Source organism: Triticum aestivum, chromosome 1B (assembly GCF_018294505.1).
Source record: "Triticum aestivum cultivar Chinese Spring chromosome 1B, IWGSC CS RefSeq v2.1, whole genome shotgun sequence".
Classification (NCBI taxonomy): domain Eukaryota; kingdom Viridiplantae; phylum Streptophyta; class Magnoliopsida; order Poales; family Poaceae; genus Triticum; species Triticum aestivum.
In genome coordinates this window covers 51,241,771-51,261,303 of record NC_057795.1, presented here as the reverse complement: position 1 = coordinate 51,261,303, position 19,533 = coordinate 51,241,771, and the positions used below count along the sequence as shown (strand labels likewise).

General features: G+C 49.7%; 1 protein-coding gene across 1 annotated transcript; it reads right to left on the bottom strand.

Moving 5' to 3' along the window:
* Nucleotides 1–2,487: 2,487 nt before the first annotated feature.
* Nucleotides 2,488–5,209, bottom strand: LOC123086197 (histidine-containing phosphotransfer protein 2-like). The gene is made up of 6 exons (XM_044507912.1): nt 5,068–5,209; nt 4,783–4,919; nt 4,612–4,680; nt 3,626–3,694; nt 3,162–3,234; nt 2,488–2,744 (listed from the first exon to the last, which is right to left on the bottom strand). The coding sequence occupies exons 1-6, from the start codon at nt 5,125–5,127 to the stop codon at nt 2,709–2,711; spliced, it is 444 nt and encodes a 147-aa protein (XP_044363847.1). The 5' UTR covers nt 5,128–5,209; the 3' UTR covers nt 2,488–2,708.
* Nucleotides 5,210–19,533: the final 14,324 nt, after the last annotated feature.

Sequence of the window (19,533 nt, the reverse complement as noted above, 5' to 3'; positions counted from 1 at the left end):
CCTTCTCTCCTCCCATAAGGAGCAACTGCCCACCAGGGGCCTTCTCATTTGAAACTGCCAATCTCTTCCTAGCCATTCTCTCTGATGTTTCTCCTAAATTCTCACTGTTTTTTTCCTTTGGCACATATACAGCGCCATTCCCCACTTTAGTATTGGGGACTTCTCTATCAGCATCCCCAGCTTGATGTTCTCCTCTGTTAACTCGGCCCACTCCAGTACCATTATGTGCGCTCCTTCCACGCATAGAACTTGCACCAGGGGTGGCCACAAATTCACGGCGTGGTTGGAACCAGAACTCCTCTTGTGGCACCATCATAAAATCCCCATACTGGAACTTCAAAGGATCGTGCAAACCATCTCCACACTGCTCTGCGATATGACCAATTGTCCCGCATTGAGCACAGAAACGGGGCATTTTTTCATAAAACACTCGAAATTTCTGGGCAGGTTTCCTTGCCTCCACATTCCCTGAGACAAACCGCAGCAAAGGCTTCTCAATCTTGATTTTTATTCTCACTCTGACGAATTTCCCATACTCAACACCATTAAATCCTAGTTCAACCTCCAAGACCTCTCCCATCTTTGATGCTAGCATCTTCGCTACAGGCTTATTCCGAAGTAAATCTGGGAGACCCATAATTCTGATCCAAACACGAAGAGAGTCCAGTTGGAGACTCTCAGTATTTGTTAGGCCATTGTATTCCTCTATTATCACTGCTTGGTTTCGAAACAGCCAAGGACCTCCATGCATCGCTGTATTCCAATCTCCAAAGCACTGAAACTCAGCCGTGAACGTGTAATCATCAAGCGGCTTGAACTTCACTTCCTTTGCACACACCCAGGCTACCTGCATAGCTGTGTAGAAAGCAGTATGGCTAAACGGGGTCTTGACGCAAACCCTAAGAATCAGCGCCCATCTCGTCTCCCGAGCTGGGGCACCGATCAAACCCGACAAATCCACAGCGTCGTCTTCCTCCTCCGTAATCTCCAGTCTGTTCAAGAGATCATCCAAATTCCTGACTGGATCGGGTGCCCTTGCTTCCCCTGACGCCTCTGTTGCCGCCGATCCATTGATATTCGTTGCCCCCGCCGCCTGCGAGGTCATGCCTACCCCAAGCTCCAGTGGCCAGATGCCACCCGCTAGGAGACCTTGCCGGTGAAGGAGATGGCTAGAGGCCCTCTTCCTAGGTCGGCCACGGTGATTCCAGAGGAGTCGCCGCCGGATAAGAAAACCCTAGAGGTCTAGGGGGGAAAACTGTTCATTTTGCCTTGCCCTTGCTAATTCCGATGGATAGCACAACCAGCGATGGCCTTTTCTGCCTATTGGATCTGTTGCCTCGTCTTCACGTGATACACAAGGACTCGGTCCTCTTTTTTCTAAAACAAATCTTTCGTGCACACACGCAGGACGCAGCGGCTGCCACCTTGCCTGCAGCTCCGAACCTGGACCACATCCCAGCCCTGCGGCCACGCTGCCTGAAGCAGAAGCACCTAAGCCGGCCTGTTGCCAGCCCATCCTAGCGCGCCCTAGAAGCCTGCTGGTCGCATGTTACGCCGTCACCGCTTCCATCGCTACCCCGAGCAAAACATCTTCGCCGCAAGTCGAATGTTTCCGTTGCCACGCGTCACAAACTCGACTGCTTCCACCAATTTTTTTCGCTCCTCCTCTAGATCAACAATCCAGCAACCTTCAATCAACCTAGCTCATGATATCATTGGTTAGAATAAATCCGAGGCATACCGTCGATCATCCGAGGACCAAACAATCACACAAGCACGACACCGAGATTTGTTAACGAGGTTCACCGATATGGCTACATGCCCGGGGCCTGACTACGGGCGCTCCTCTCCGTGACACCGTCACAATACCGCACACCGGCCACCCAGACGCCGGCACACGCCGCCGGCTCCCCCTTGCGCGCTTGTGCTATTATGCTGGCATAGGTTACATCATGTGTCTACCCCCGCTATATATGAGAGGCGTAGGATACAAGTGTCCTACTAGGACACGACTCCACATCCTATGTAAACATGATACAACTACAAGTCCAACTGTAACCTACCTTGTACACTATATTCGACACAACTCTAACACCCAGAAACGTTATTTACGCTGCCACACTGATCTCCAATTTGGTGATCTCCTGGATATTGTCCCATGATTTCTTCTCTGTTTCACCCTTCCTCTGCTTCTTTCTCCAGCTTTTGCCTCCGCCTCCACACTTATAGCAAGCCACATTGAAGATTCCAGACCGCAAAGAAATGTTTAATATGTCCAAATATTGTGACTCCCTCTTCTAGCTATACCAGCTAGTACCAGGATTTCTGAGCACTTATTTACCCTTTCTCAAAAGGGAGGCACCAACATCTCTCAAGATGAGAGAGAGAGAGAGGGGGGGAGGGAGGGAGGGAGGGAGGGAGAGAGAGAGAGAGAGAGGAGAGAGAGAGAGACTTACAACAGACTAAGTCACCAACAACCAACCAACATCCAGACAGAAACATGTATAGAGTTGACACATCCACACACATGATAACAAGTTTCTTTCATTGGGCTGCTAGACTGGACTTCCGACACTAGAATCTGCTAATATCAGAACACACCCTTGAGAGCCAAACACCCAATGAAAACTGACCACATCTTCGGTGATACATACACCCCATCATGCGAGAGATCGCATGGAGCTATGCCATTTTCCCCTCACTTACTCCTACTTAGGACCACATGCCGCAAGATGCTGCTCCAGCTGCAACAAAAGAAGAAGAAGACGTCAATGATTAAGACATGTTTGTGACGCACAATGATGCTCAATTCACATGCTTTCAAAAATTAGTCATGATGCAAGGTGGTTGGTATCATATTCTGGTCATTGGCGATACTTAACTTACGGTGGGAAACAAAGAAACTCCACTGCATAGAGCTATCCCGTACATCTACCGACATGTGATGATGAAATTAAGAACAAAATTCAATGGCCAAATTGGACTTTCAGAGACCTGGAACTAAAGTGCTCTAGGAACAAAACAGCACCTCTCTACATAAATTTCAATCGACAACAAAGAATACAATTAATGTAAAATAATTTATCCTCAACCAATCAATGTATTATGATACTAGTGAGAACTTGGTAGTAAAAGTACAGCATAGGGACATAAGGGACTACCTCCATTATGATCTTGAACATGCTGCGCAAATCGTAGAACTGAAACCTGACACGACCTAGTGCCGCGAGGTACCTGGAATAATGCAAATGTACCAGTGTCAAAATCTGGAGAGATTAAGTGAACTGAGCTGAAATGGTTAAGAAATTGTAAACCTCTGTTTGAAAAAAAAAACTCTAGCCATCTCAGACTAAAGTCATGCTGTAAACATAAGTCTAGAGCTCACAAGTTACAAGGGAATTATAAAAGAGGCATATTCATGTAATGAACCAAGTCCTAACCATCAAGTGGTTGTTGATGAAATTACCAAGAATCTTAGTTCTTGACGATATCAGATTGTATGAGCAAATTATAGTTCCATAATAGAGAATATCAACTGACAGGTTTACATATAAAATAATGTATACAATAAAGAGTGTGAAGAACAATTATTTTGCAATGATATAATAAGGTACTGACTACTGACCCTTCTTTGTTTTTTGCCTCAGGACTGATGTGTTGCACGCAGCAGAGGTTCAATCTCTTAGCACCAACACTGATATATGTCAAAAAGAGCAAGATCAGGAAATTAGAAATTTATCATATTTATTAAACGCCACTGCAGCATGTTGATACACATAAGCATACTTGTGATACCGTAAAAATATTCTCAAGGAGTCGTTTCCTATCACGGTTGTCAACACAATAAATGGTTTGATAAACCAGAAAAATAAGGTTTTACATGCGATAGAGCATAAAGTACCGAGTACTAGAGATATGTACATAACAACAAAGTTCCACTTGTTGAGACATAACTTTGTTATGATGGTCGATGGCTCCCTTACGCGAAACACAAGTAAATTCGGCTATTCTAGTTATGGCCATACGGCAGCACAAACGACACGAGCCACATGGTCATGACGTACACACCCTGCGCCAACCTATCAAAATCTCAAAATATATAGAAACGACATTGATGCAGTGGAGAACCTGAAAAGGACATTGGCGCATATAATTATTATAAGAAATGCTTGTCATTCACAACCAAGAGCATCACGTTGGTAGGAAAGCGGACAATTTTGTTACTGAAAACACAACCAGACTTAGCTCTTCTTCTACTTATGTGCATACGACAACCGCAAACGATGCGGCATGTCTAAATAGAAACAAGGACACACCAGAAAAAACTACCATTAGCGGAATAGAATATCATTAATAGTAGGAACCCTCGCGAGACAACAAAGGATTCCTCGCAGAGCCGTAACATCGCGGTTGGCATCAATACCTGTACTTTGGTTACACGAAACAAAACTAAAGTCGGCACTTCAACTTATGGCTGCATGACAGGGCAAACAGCATGAACGGCATATATACCCCTGACAAGGGAAGCACATCTGAATCGCACATGATGCAGCGAAGAAATAAACACAGTTAAGACTGGGGGGTGGGGGATAGAGAGGAAAGGGCTTCCACCTGCTGCAGGCCAGCTTGAGCTGCTGCACGAGGCCGTCCACCTTGTCGAAGTCCACCTCGGGCTCGTTCCTGCATGCGAATCTCAGAGCATAGAACAGACAAGATAAGTCTGTATCCGAACGAAACGAGAATAACGAGAGCAGAGGGGAGAGAGGGGGCGGGGATACGGACATCAGGCCGATGAGGTCGTTGATGATCCTCTCGGCGTTGTTGAGGAAGCGGTTCATGACCTCAACGACGTAGGCCGGAGTTACGCGGCCCTGCTCGCGCATCCTCTGCAGCTGCAAGAAAGCGTCGTCCACCAGACCCTAGATCCATCACCCATGTACGCCAAGGCAAACGTCATATCAGCCAGCCAGCCGGGCAAAACCGGTCCAAGACGGCGATGCTCAGCAATTCCAGCCGACGAGTAGGGGTGTAGATGGGACGTTGATGGGAGGGGAGAGGGGGCCTCACCGTGTTGAACATGGTGGCGATGAGTACGTTGATCTGGGCCCTTATCGCGGCGGCCGCCATGGCTTGCAGGTCCTGAAGGCACGGCGCGCTGGGGAAATGGGAGCTCCGGCGGCGGCAGAGTGGACTAGGAGTTGAGGGTGGATGGAACTGGATCCCGTATGTATATAGCTCCATCACGAGGTCTCTCGTGGAGGTGTTTTGGCAGCGACCGCTGGCTTTAGTGTACTGCCCCGTCGTGACGCCATTGATAGAATGGAAACGGCGTGCGTGCATGCATGCAGATGGAGACGACGACAACGGCAGCTTGCTAGCGCCGTCCCGTAAAGAATAAATTTGTGTGTGGAGTACTCTTCTGTGTGGCCTGGAGTGCCTGTTTTTTTGCGGGAAACCGGTAGGAGCACTTCCTTTCCGTATTAGACGGAAAGGAGTGCCCCATGCATAGTCCATCCACCAGCTCGTCAACGCACCCATGAAATTAGAACCAACGTATGTAAAAATGGTCATATAATCAAGGTCCACATATTTAAAAATATTTTTCTGTAACTTCATAGAAATAATGGTCACATTCTCTAAGAAAGTGTTCAACCATTTATAAAAATGTTCATGCAATTTAAAAACTGATCGGTCAATTTAAAATATCTTCATAGAATAAAAACAGAAGTTCACATTGAAAAACATGTTCATGTACTTTTTTGAGTATACTTGTATTTCTAAAAAATGCTGATGCATTTTAAAAAAGTGTTTCAGCACTTTAATTTTTTTCATGCAATTAAAACATTTCACATGTTAAAAAATCTGCATATAACTATAAAATTTATTTTTATATTTATTTAAAAATTCAGTAATTTATAAAATAAAAAACTCCACATATATTTTTAGAAAAATCCAGCAGTTTCTTAAAATATCAAGGAAGAACATTTTTTTTCTTAAAACATATGATTTTCATCGTGTCTAGGAACCCACCAGCAGCACCAAACACTGCGAGAAGAGACACTTTTCACGGCGAGGCCTGAGGTGATCGCCGTCAACAAGCGAGCTTCACATTAGTCGCTGGCTAGCCACAAGGAGGCCTTTGCGCGAAGAAAACTTTTACTCGGCCGCCTCCAGGTCGAGTAAATTAAGAATTCAGATAGGCAGAGGAGTAAAATCGGTTTAGGAGATTGGCTAGGTGCCGGTTGTAGGTGTAAACCCCGAATGTTACTCCTCTATATAATTTCAGGGAATTTGCTAGAGTTGCTCATGCATGGAGCTACCGGTTGTGTCTCCACGTGTCCATAGAAGCGAGCACCGGTTTCTGGTCGACTCGTAGCGTGCAACAAGATTGCCGTATGGGCTCTACTATGCCCTTGGTTGGGTGTTATACCTTGCTCGTAGCCCATCAACTACAAGCAACATGGAGACACGGTCCGGCCCATGGTAATGCCACTCCTGAAATGGGCTGGGCCATCAATTATGGAACGAACACCTTAGTCCCTGAGTTTCACTCAACACTCATTAAATTGGTCGGACCGTCCATTCTAAGGAGCACCGACTATGTGATCATCGGATGCCACCCCGCCGATCATCCCCTCTATTTTGCCCCTCCTCTGGCATGTCCATGGTGCCGTCGTGCTCGTAGCAGGCCACACTAAAGATTTCAACCAAAATGAGATGTTTACCATATCCACATATGATGGTTTTCTGCACTATCTGTACACCAGCCAACAACAAGGCTTGCTTAGAGAGAGACATCACAACATACAAAAAAAGAAAGTCATGAATTATCAACCAACAAGGTATAGGGTTTACACATGGCCTGCGGGCAAGTAGCACCCCATCCACGACACACAAGTTTATGGACTTGACAAACGTACATCGACACATCACAACAAGTTTCATTCATAGGGTTTCACGCACACCCTCTAGTTCTAGACACCGTTTGAACACTGCCACATCTTCAGAGATACATACACCCCATAATGCAAGGGATCACATAGGGCCATGCTCTTTCCCCTTCACTTGCCGCTACTTAGGAGGCCGCGATCTGCTCCTCTAGCTGGACCCAAAGATGAATAATTGGTCAATGATGAAAACAATTACCTTCCCAAAAATTATTACGGCAATTTTATTGCACAAAATGGTGCTAAAGTCACATGTTTTCACTAATCAGCCATGTTACAAATCGGTCGGTTTCTTATTTGGGTATTTGGCGAAGCTTAATTTAAGCAAGGAAACAAACCAGTTCCAATACTTTTTTAGAGTACCCCATACATCCATCCAATGAGATCACAAAATTATGACATAAATATCTAACTGGTAAATGAGACTTTTCGATACCTCAAACTAAGCGCTCCAAAACTAAACGTCAAGAGAATGATTAATTTAAGGTTGTTCTTTTCCCCCAATCTTAAACAATATATGTACAATCTGTGGATTATCCAACTAGTGAGAAGTTAGTATCAATATCCAACATTAGACACATAAGGTGCTACTTGCATCATGATCTACAACTCATTGCGCACAATACTGAACTCAGTCCTAACAACAGTCAATGACAAGAGGCACTTGAAACAATGAAAACATACCACATTGTCAAATTCTGAAGAGGTTAACATAACTGAGTTGAAATCATTCGAAAATTATAACCTCTATTTTGAAAATGAAAAAGCTCTAGCCATATCAGATTTTAGTTGCACTATAAACCTAAGTCTAGAGCCAACAAATTACAAGAGAATCATCAAAGATTAGCATATTCAGATAATCAACCAAGTAATATCAACAACACAAAGCAGGTTAATTCTTAATAATGTTAGATTGGTATGAGCTGAAAATAAGGACGCAGAAGACAACATGAGCTGGCAGGTTTACATAGAGACAGAAAAACAGTGTTGCGAATAATTATTGTGTAACATATCTAATAAGGTATTGAGTTCTGACCATTGTTCGTATTTTATGGCATTGAAATGGCGGAAGTGCCTGCAGGCGAGGTTCACTTGTTTTGCGCCAACACTGAAACATGCAAAAAAAATGTGGATCAGGAAATTAGAAAATTATCAAACTTATCATAATCTGACATGTCAACTCAATAATATTCTCAAGGAGCCATTCCCTATCACGATTGTCAACTCAATAAAATGTTTGATGATCCCAGAAAAAACACCATTTCTGTTACGTGCAAGAGCAGATCTGTATGCAGTACCATAAATATTTATAAAACGACAATGTTTTCGTTGTTGGACCATAACATTGTCATGAATACCGACAATTCTAATTTTGGATCTTATAGTTTTGGCTATACGACAGCCGAATGACTCCCATGACATACACACCACGCGTGCGACATGAATAGAAACAACATCATTCCAGTGGAGACACCAAAAAATGGTCATTGGCATTACGTAGAATAGCAGATCATTAATAACAACCATTCTCGTGAAACAGAATTTTTTTTAGTATTCAACCTATGGAATAATTACATTGCCTGAACAGCAGATTCAATGTTACAGGAAGCGTTCACAAAACGACAAAAGTTGCCCTCATCAAGCTATACCATTGCCATTAGTAGGAATAGCAACAATTCCATTACATGAGATATACAACTAAGGGACGGGCACCGCAAACGACACGAACCTCTTGTGGTCATGCCCCATGAGGTACACAACCTATGCCAACACACCCGGATAAGACAACATTGATGTGGTGGACAAACCAGAAAAACCAGAGTTAGTGATATGCATATCATTAATACCAGAAATGTTCGCAAAAACGACAACTTTATACTCATCAGGCCATTGACATTAGTAATTGGGATACCGGTAACTCCGTCACACGAAACACGACTAAACTTGATACTTCAAACTATTAGTTTTGAATAGAACCCTTTGCCCAGCACAAACAGATCTGAATCGCATGACATGGACGTCGTGGCCAAACAAACATACAGTTAAAAATTACAAGGTGGAAAAAAAGAGTTTATCAATCATCGTCAATTCATGACCTGGTGGTGCACTCCATGAGCTGCTCTAGCAGGGCTTCCACCTCGTTGAAGTGCACTGCGGGCTGCTGGCTGCGATTTTCAGAAAAAGACAAGATGAGTCAGTACTACCTGAGACTGAGAGCAGAGGGAGGGCGTGGGGGCGGTACAGACATCAGGTCGCGGATGTCATCGAGGATCGGGTAGGTGTCGTTAATGATGAGGCGGGCGACCTCTGCGGCGGTGCCGTTCTCCCGCAGCTCCTGGAACGTGTCCTCGTCCACCACGCCCTGGATGGCAGCAAAGGCCAAAGCCCAAGTCAAATCAGGTCAGCCGGGCAGCCAAGCCAAAACCCACAACCGCACCACTAGAGGGGAGGAGAGGGGAGGGGTGGGGAGTGTTGAGGATATTATTTGTGCATGTATATTGTCTTTGTACATTAGGCACACCTCTCTAATTTGTTGTATAGATTAAGGTAGAGGCCCGACATTGTACTCATATATACCGTGCACATTGCACCGAATCAATACATCGTGCAATTCTCACATCCAATATGGTATCAGTTTTCTAGGTTCCCTAACCCTAGCTTCCGCTGCCGCCGCCGTCGCCGCCACCCTGCCGACGCATCCGCCTCCTCTCCTAACCCGCTCGCCGCTAGGACGCCCGCTTCCACCCCCGCTCGCCACAGCCGATCGCCAAGTTGATTGGCCCAGCTGATCGCCCCGGCCGCTAGCGATCCCGCCCCGCGATCCACTCAGCCCCGCGAGCCACTCGCTCGCTAGCCGCTAGTGACTACTGCCAGTCGGCCGTCTCGTCTCCTGCCTTGTCTCGTCTGCTGCCTGTCCCGTCAACCGCTGCGTACAATCTGTCCAGCCGCCGCCTGTCCCGTCTGCTGTTGCCGCCGCACCACCCGACGCCGTCATGTCGTCCGTAACCTCCTCTGCGTCCACCAGCTCCAACCCGTTCGCCGACGCCAACCCTCCTGACGTCAACGACATCCGCAAGCTCAACATCTTCAAGCGCGTGCCGGTTCGTCTCTCCCAGACGGACTCCTCCTACCACACGTGGAAGACGTATTTCTCCCTCGTGTTTCGGGAGTATCATCTAATGGATCACGTGGACGGCACCGTTGACTCCAGCCTCATCCCCGAGTTTCACGACTGGTCCACCATCGACATCAGGATCATCCGCTGGTTTTTCCATACCATCACGCCCGACCTCTTCGACGGTCGTGACGGACGGTGATGATGTCTGTGCCGTCTGGACCAAGCTGAACGGGCTCTTCACCGACAACAAGCTCTAGCGTTGCGTTTTTCTGCAGCAAGAGTTCTTTGGGTTTCATCAAAACAACACCTCCATCGACGACTATTGTCGCCACCTTAAGACTCTCGCTGACGAGCTTATCGGCGCCAAGGTCGATGATGACCCCCTCGTCAGCACGCTCACCGCTGGGCTCAACGAGGACTTCGGCAACACCGCGGGGAACCTCAGCCTCATCCCCAACCCGTCCTTCGCCAAGTTCGTTGCGTACCTCCGCTTGGAGCAGAAGCGGATGAAGCAGGTGAAGGCGCGCGCCATCCACACCGCCCTCGCCGCTGGCATCACCCGCGGCGGGCCTCCGGCGCCTCCCACTGCCCCGGCACCCCAGCAGCGCCATCCGGCGCCCTTCCCGGCGCCCCAGCAGCCGGGGCTACTTCCCCTGCCGTACGGCCCGCCCTCACCCCCCGCCCCTCCCGCTGAAAAGCGCCCGGGGGGGAGGGGGCGTGGTGCCCGCTGTGGCGGTCAGCAGCAGCAGTTTCAGGCGCCGCCGCAGCTCTAGGTGCTGCCCCCCTGGGCCTCCGGCTACAACCCCTCGACCGGTGTTGTCCATGCATACACCATGCCGGTTCCATGGGCTCCTGCACCGACGCTTCCCGTGCCGCGCCCACCGGCGCACCAGGCGTACTACGCGGCTCCGCAGCCGTACGGAGGATACCCACCACCGCAGCTGAGCGGCGCCTACGGTCTCCCTGTGGCCCCGCCTCCGCCCTCGCCGACACCTTGGGATCTGGCGCTTCTCGCCGCGCTGCACGCTGCGCCTACGCCGGACAACTACACTGAAGGCGGTGATTGGTACATGGACACCGGCGCTACGGCTCACATGTTTGCTCATCCTGGTAATCTTGCCTCCTTCACTGTTGTCACCACCGACCGCCGCATCATTGTCGGCGACGGTTCCACACTACCTATCACACATGTCGGGCACACTTCTTTTCCTTCTACTTCTATGCCTATTACTTTGTCTAACATTCTTGTGTCACCTCATTTTATTAAGAACCTTGTTTCCGTTCGTTGTGTAACTCGTGAAAATCCTGTTACTGTTGAATTTGACGAGCTTGGTTTTTGTGTCAAGGACGCTCGAACAAGGATGGTACTTCACCGATGTGACAGCCTCGGCGAGCTCTATCCGGTGCATCCGCCGTCCACCTCCACCATCGCACCGATTGCTCTCTTCGCCGGCGTCAATCTCTGACACGCTCGTTTAGGTCATCCCAACCCCGTCACACTTCGTCATATTCTTAGGAGTTTTAGTTTCAGTTGTAATAAGATAGAGGATCACACCTGTCATGCCTGTCGTGTCGGCAAACATGTTCGCCTTCCGTTTAATAACTCCACCACCATAGCTTCTTTTCCTTTTCAGTTGATTCATAGCGATGTGTGGACCTCTCCGGTTCCTAGTAATTCGGGCTATTTATATTATCTGGTTATTCTTGATGATTATTCTCACTATGTGTGGACGTTTCCTTTATGACGAAAGTCGGATGCACTCTCCACTTTGTCGGCCTTTTCCTCCTATGTCAGCACGCAGTTTGGGCGTCCCATCCTTGCTCTTCAGACTGACAATGGAAAAGAGTTCGACAATCTTGCTTTCCGCACTTTTCTGTCGCACCACGGCACAGTTTTTCGTCTCACATGCCTGTATACTTCACAGCAGAATGGTCGAGACGAACGCGTCCTTCGCACTCTAAACGACTGCGTTCACACACTCCTGTTCCACGCTAATGTGCCGCCTCATTTTTGGCCGGATGCACTCGCTACTGCTTCACTTCTCCTTAACCTTCGCCCTTGCCGCCCACGGTGGAGCTATGCACCTCACCATCTTCTCTTCGTTACGCCCCCATCTTATGATGACTTGCGTATTTTCGGGTGCCTTTGCTATCCTAGCACTGCGGACTCCGCTCCTCACAAACTCGCACCTCGTTCTGTCGCTTGCATCTTCATCGGCTACCCTTCCAACGCCAAGGGATATCGGTGCTACGATCCCGTCTCCCACCGTGTGTCCCACCGTGTGTTCACTTCCCGGCACGTTTACTTTGATGAGCATGTGTTTCCATTTCAGCAGGTACCTCCGGTTGTTCCTCCCGTGACCGGTGACGCGGGCTCCTCGACGCCGCTCCCAGGGCGCTCACGCGCCTCTCTTGGCCCGCCCCTGGCTTTGAGGCGCGTCCCCCGCATGTGGCGCCTCCTACAGTCGCGGCCTCCGTGGCCCCCTTGGCGCCCGCGGCCCCAGCGGCCCCCTCGACGCCCCCGGCGCCCCCAGCCTCCCCGGCGCCCTCGGCGCCCCCGGCCCCCGCGCTTCCGGCACCTATGGCCGGTCCGGTCACCCGTGCTCGTACGGGCGTTTTTGGCCCGAGCTCGCGCTACGCCGCGGATGACTACGTCCATGCGGCGTCCACCTCTCAGCCGTCGCCGTTGTCATCCTCCGTCCGAGCCGCTCTTCGTGACCCGCTCTGGATGGCTGCGATGCAAGAGGAATTTGACGCCATGTTGCGCAACCGGACGTGGCAGCTTGTTCCCCGTCCCCCGCACGCCAACGTGATTATCGGGAAGTGGATCTTCAAACACAAGCTCCTTCCCGATGGTACCCTTGATCGCTATAAAGCGCGCTGGATCGTTCGTGGATTCCGACAGTGTGCTGATATCGACTTCACCGACACCTTCGCTCCGGTCTTCAAGCCCGGCACAATATGCACGGTTCTCCACCTTGCGGTCTCCCGTGCTTGGCCGGTGCACCAGATGGACGTCTCCAACGCCTTTTTTCATGGTCACCTCGAGGAGCAGGTCTTCTGCCAGTAGCCCACCGGGTTCGTTGATCCAGCACTTCCCGACCACGTGTGCCTGCTTTCGCGGTCCTTGTATGGACTCAAGCAGGCTCCGCGCGCTTGGTACCAGCGCATCGCAGCGTTCCTTCATCAGCTTGGGTTCCGCTCCACTCGCTCGAACGCATCGCTCTTCGTTTATCACCAGGGCTCCGACACGGCCTACTTGCTGCTATATGTCGACGACATCATCCTGACGGCATGCACGGCTGGCCTTCTCAGTCAGCTCACGGCTTGTCTTCGTGCTGAGTTCGCCATCCAGGACTTGGGTCCTCTGCACTACTTCCTCGGTTTTGAGGTGGTGCGCCGTCCGGATGGCTTCTTTCTTCATCAGCGGAAGTACGCTCATGAGCTCCTGGAGCGCGCCAGCATGCTTAACTACAAGCCCGCCGCCACGCCTGTTGATACGAAGGCCAAGCTCTCTGCCACGGATGGTTCCCCTGCTTCGGATGCTGCTTTCTATTGGTCTATTGTTGGTGCTCTCCAGTACCTAACTTTGACTCGCCCAGAGATCCAGTATGCAGTGCAGCAGGTGTGTCTTCATATGCATGCTCCTCGGGATGTTCACTGGGCCGCTGTCAAGTGGATTCTCCGCTACGTTTGTGGCACTATGGATCTTGGAGTCACGCTTCACGCCTCCGCCGACATCGCCCTCACAGCCTACTCCGATGCAGACTGGTTGGGCTGCCCTGACACACGTCACTCCACCTCGGGCTATTGTGTCTACCTTGGACCCTCACTTATCTCGTGGTCGTCCAAGCGGCAGCCTATGGTCTCACGCTCCAGTGCTGAGGCTGAGTATCGTGCGGTGGCCAACGCCGTCGCTGAGTGTTCCTGGCTTCGTCAGCTGCTTCAGGAGCTGTCTTGCCCTGTTGACCGTGCCACGGTGGTCTACTGCGATAACGTCTCGGCGGTCTACCCCTCTGCTAACCCAGTGCATCATCGACGGACCAAGCACATTGAGTTGGATATTCATTTTGTTCCGAAACATGTGGCTCTTGGTCATATTCGTGTTTTACACGTCCCTACTTCCCACCAATTTGCAGATATCATGACCAAGGGCTTGCCTACGGCGTCATTTGTGGAGTTCCGCTCCAGTCTTTGCGTCAGCCGCGCGGTGCCGCTTCGACTGGGGGGGGGGGGTTAGGATATTATTTGTGCATGTATTTTGTCTTTGTATATTAGACCCACCTCTCTAGTTTGTTGTATAGATTGAGGTAGAGGCCCGATATTATACTCATATATACCGTGCACATTGCACCGACTCAATACATCGTGCAATTCTCACATCCAATAGGGAGGAGACTCACCTCGGCGTACATGGCGGCGATGTGGGCATTGAGCTGGGCACTCAGAGCGGCTGCCGCCATGTCGAGGAGATCCGGGGGACTGAGCTGACACGAAGGCAGGGGCGGATCCAGGACGAAAATGTCCCGGTGTCCACGCCTAAATTACATGTGTGGACGCTAAGCTATGTTATGCATATAAAACTAACATACTCAACAATTCTAGATAACCAGTAGTAAATATCCTTATCAAAATAGTGCTCTACTTGAATTTGTAGTTGATTATATGAAGTCTTTCGCCCAAGTTGAACAATAGAGCATAAAATTTATGAACACAAGTTTAATCAGCTAAGGCTACACTATTTAAGTTTGAACATGCTAGCATCGAAACAAAAGATAAAACATATTGGTTGAATTTATAATTATGAAGATGTACTTACTTATATTGTGTTGTTCTGAGTTGTGCATTCAAATGGCAAGGAATGATCCACATAAATGAGTACCACTTGGACTCGATTTTTACGTACCAACACTAGCAAATCGCAGAAATTCAATTCTTAACTGTAACATCGTTGAAACTAAAAGCTCTAGACCTACAAAAAAATTTAGAAGGAAGTTATATAGGTACGCACTTGGATTCGATGGTAGCGACTTGCGGTACTTTTTTCATCAATTCTCCAACGATTAGGCGAATAGGCCATGGCAACACGGACGCTTTGATGGTGATTGGGCGGGTGGGTGAGGCGACGCGGCGTGACGAATCTGTGCAAGGGGAGGCAAGAAGCCATGAGTAGCCGCAGAATTTTGTAGGGTTGCAGGTGTAAATAAAAGCGATCAAATTAGTTGGAGAGAATCTTGTCCTTCCTTATCTCTTCAATTCAGTATATGCAACGTTGTTGCCGCTGTTCCTGAATCAGAGGCACGCAAACCATGGAGAGTGCCCCAGATCCTAAAGACTAGGACTTTCTATACATGACTTTTACAGAACGCGTACAGTTTAGCAGAATTGATCGATAGCCTGGGTCGTGGCTAGCTGGGTACCGTCGCTTCAGCCGGTGTCCACGTACAAATTTTACCGGTGTCCCATGTGATATATCACCTATCGCTTAAGGTAATCGGAGAACTTACCCGGTGTCCTGTGACACCGGGTGTGTCTACATGGGTCCGCCCCTGCACGAAGGGAAGGGAATTTGGCGGCGGTGGAGTGAATGAGGACAGCAGGAGGTTGTATAGCTGGGCACACGAGGGTCTCTCACGTAGGAGTTTGGCAGCGACAGGTGGATTAGCTGTACTACGTCGTCGGCCGGGGGCCATTGGTTAGCTTGCTTGGAGACGACGATGCGCCCGCATGGAGCCACCGGTTGTGTGTCCACGTGTCCACAGAAGCGAGCATCGGTTTCTGGTCGACACGAAACGGCCGTCCAACATGATTTCGGTATGGGCTCTGTCATGTCCTGGTTTGCGTTCTCTCTTCAAATGCACATCCCTACGAGTTAAACAACGACGACGCTCCCAAAATGGGCCGTTCCGTACATTACATTGCACAACGAACGAACAACTCAATCTCCTAGCTTTTTCACACTGTAAAACTTCCTTTATATTTATACCAAAGTTAGAGCATCTATAGCCGGACATAGCAAATCCAACCCCTCAAACGCCAGCAGACATGCCCGGAGTTCGCACACAGTGGCTGGTGAGGCCTCAAATATTTAATTCTACAACCAGACGCCTCAAATTAGAAACCTCGAATATATATCATTACACCCAACATGAAACCTGATCTAAGCAAAGCTCCCCTGTGCCCATGTACGGCGGCCGGCTGCGTCCCCAGGGTGTTGGTCCGGTCGCCCGCAAGGTAAAGTAGGGCATGTGACATGAGCTGGCTCACGAGACTCAAGGCGCCGCCATCTCCTATGTCCTACTCTTCCTCGTCGGAGCCAAGAACACGAACAGTGCCGGTGGACGGCAGATTGATGATGGATCCGTCCTGGGACGAGCCCGTCACATCCACCACGACACGGTAGCGGCGCCTGGACTGCTGGACCATACGGGGTGCCAGAGAATGCGACTCTGCTTTGCCGATGTCCACCGCCGCAAGGGCTGCCGCCGCCTTCCGCGCGAGCTGCTTCGCACGTCGGGCACGCCTCACCATGTTTGCGTCGGGCGACACCCATGGTGCATCCATGGTCTCGGCGCGCAAATGAAGGGGTTACGCGTCCACCACCGCATTGGGACGCTAGATGAATCGCACCGCCTCTGGTGAGATAGCGACGGCACACCTAGCGCCGAATCCATGCGCCATTTTGGTGGACGCAATGGATTCCCGACAAAAGTAGTCAGAGCACTGCCTCGCACAGGCCTCCTTTCGGGAGCGGCGGAGCACAAGCCGGGCGGCCATCTCCTCTTCGGAGGTGTGTGGAATGAGCCGGGGTCGACGGATTTGGAGGTGAAGGACTCAGATCCGCTGCCCACCATGTTGGAGACCACTAGAGATCGTCAGACGGGAGATTGGGGGCCGATGTGAGTGTAGGGGAGTGTAGGAAAGTGGCTAGGGTTTGGTCCGGCATGCAGATGGCGAGGAATATATGAGTGTTCCTTGTGGCCAACTTGGGCTGGGTCCGACCTGGCGGACTCGCCTGGGCGCGCCTATATGTGCCCCCATATTTCGGCTGAATATGAGGGATGCCGGTCGGTCACGGCGTTTGAGGCGCCCGTCTGGGTTGAAGTTTCTTGACCGGGCCTTCCGCCTGGGTGTTTGAGGTGGGTTTGAGGTGTTCTGCTGTAGATGCTCTTACATCATTTGTTCTCAACAAGATAAATACATGAAAGTATCATCGTTATACACAATTTTTTATTTTGAGAATACATATTACAAGAGCTGTTATGATCTATGAGAGGGCATCGTCCATTTGCACCTCAGGGCTGCCAATTTGGCAAGCTCGTCGGAGACAGACTTACCTTCTCTCTGGAAGTTTTCATAGATAGCACAAGCGAACTATTGTGACACGTGCAGGGAAAAGTTTGTCGCCGATGCGCTGGCCGAAGATTGGGCCGGTCGCACTCGAGCCGTGTTGGGGCAAACAAACCCTCCTCGGCGACACACACCAAGCGGTCTCCCGGCACACAAACGCCGGACAGAAGTACACGAAGAAGACACTTTAAATTTTTCATGGCGACGAATGCCGCGGCGCACGAATGCCTGTCTCTTGACTTTATTTCTGACAACGACCCAAACACATACATGAAGATACACACGCACACACAGTTTTATCCATATAGGAGCTTTCCAGCCGACCAACCGCATACCACGGTCCTGACGGAGACCACATTTTCTTCATCTCTGGCTATCCAACTGAGGCACACACCTAAAAACAACATGCAGTCCACGGGACGCAACTGCAGGGGGTCGCTCGTGGGCGTGAGCGAACGCGAGGGAGTAAATCCGGCTTTTTTATAGCTGGGCAAGTTGGAGAGAATAATAGTTGCCTTAGATTGCCTCAGATACAAAGTACAACTTATACAAGGAAGAGGAGCACGCATGCCCTACAAAATAGGCACGCAGGCCCTGGCATGGTGCGATCCACAATTACAGGAGAGTTACAACAATAATCCCATTACACATGATTTACAAATATCTAACACCCCCCCTCAGCCGGAACTCCGTTGGCAAGGACGTTGAGGCTGCTCCTGAAGTCATGAAAGACCGGCGACGGTAGTCCCTTGGTGAAGAGATCGGCAAACTGAGAAGAAGAGGGGACATGGAGGACCCGGACTTCGCCAAGTGCCACGCGATCTCTAACGAAGTGGAGGTCTATCTCAACATGTTTAGTGCGTTGATGCTGAACGGGATTAGAGGCAAGGTAAGAGGCACTGATGTTATCACAATAAACCACTGTGGCACGCCGAGGAGGATGTTTGAGCTCATGAAGAAGTTGATGTAACCAACAAGCCTCGGCCACACAATTAGCCACGCCACGGTACTCGGCTTCGGCGCTGGATCGAGAAACAGTGGGTTGCCTCTTGGAGGACCACGAAATGAGATTGGACCCAAGAAACACACAAAACCCTGAGGTCGAGCGGCACGTGTCCGGGAACCCGGCCCAGTCGGCGTCAGTGTAGGAAACAAGGTCATGCGAAGAGGAGCGATAGAACTGAAGGCCGTAGTGGGAGGTTCCTTGCAAGTATCATAGTATCCTCTTAATGAGCTGCATGTGGGTGTCCCGCGGCTCATGCATGAACAAACATACCTGTTGGACAGCATAAGCAATGTCCGGACGTGTGAGGGTAAGGTATTGAAGCGCGCCGGCAAGACTACGATAGTGAGTAGGGTTGGAAAGAACAGAGCCAGCGGTGGAAGATACTTTGGAGCTAGTATCAATGGGGGTGGACACCGGTTTGCAATTCAACATCTTTGCTCTCTCGAGAATCTCCAAGGCATACTGTTGTTGGCAAAGGAAAAGACCAGGAGTATTGTGAGTCACATTGATGCCAAGAAAGTGGTGTAGAGCACCTAAATCAGACATAAAAAATTCGGATTTGAGAGACCGAATGAGGAGCTCTAGGGTGGTGGTGGAGTTGGCAGTGAGAATAATATCGTCGACATAAACCAACAAGTATGCAATGGTGGAACCACGGTGGAGAATAAAAAGTGAGGTGTCACTTTTGGAAGCACAAAAACCAAGAGAGAGCAAAAAAGACTGAAAACGTAGAAACCATGTCCGTGGTGCTTGTTTGAGACCATAGAGGGACTTCCGAAGAAGGCACACATGGTCCGGAAATGATTTGTCGACAAAGCCCGCCGGTTAAGAGCAATACACCGTCTCATGGAGATCACCATGCAAGAAGGCATTCTTGACATCAAGTTGATGGATGGGCCATGCTTGCGAGGTGGAAATACTGAGCACAACACGGATAGTAGCGGGCTTGACCACCGGGTTGAAGGTTTCATCATAGTCCACACCCTCTCGTTGGGAGAAGCCACGCACCACCCAACGTGCTTTATAGCGTGCCAACGAACCGTTCATGTTGAACTTGTGGCGAAAGATCCATTTCCCTGTGACCACATTGACACATGCAGGCTTAGGCACCA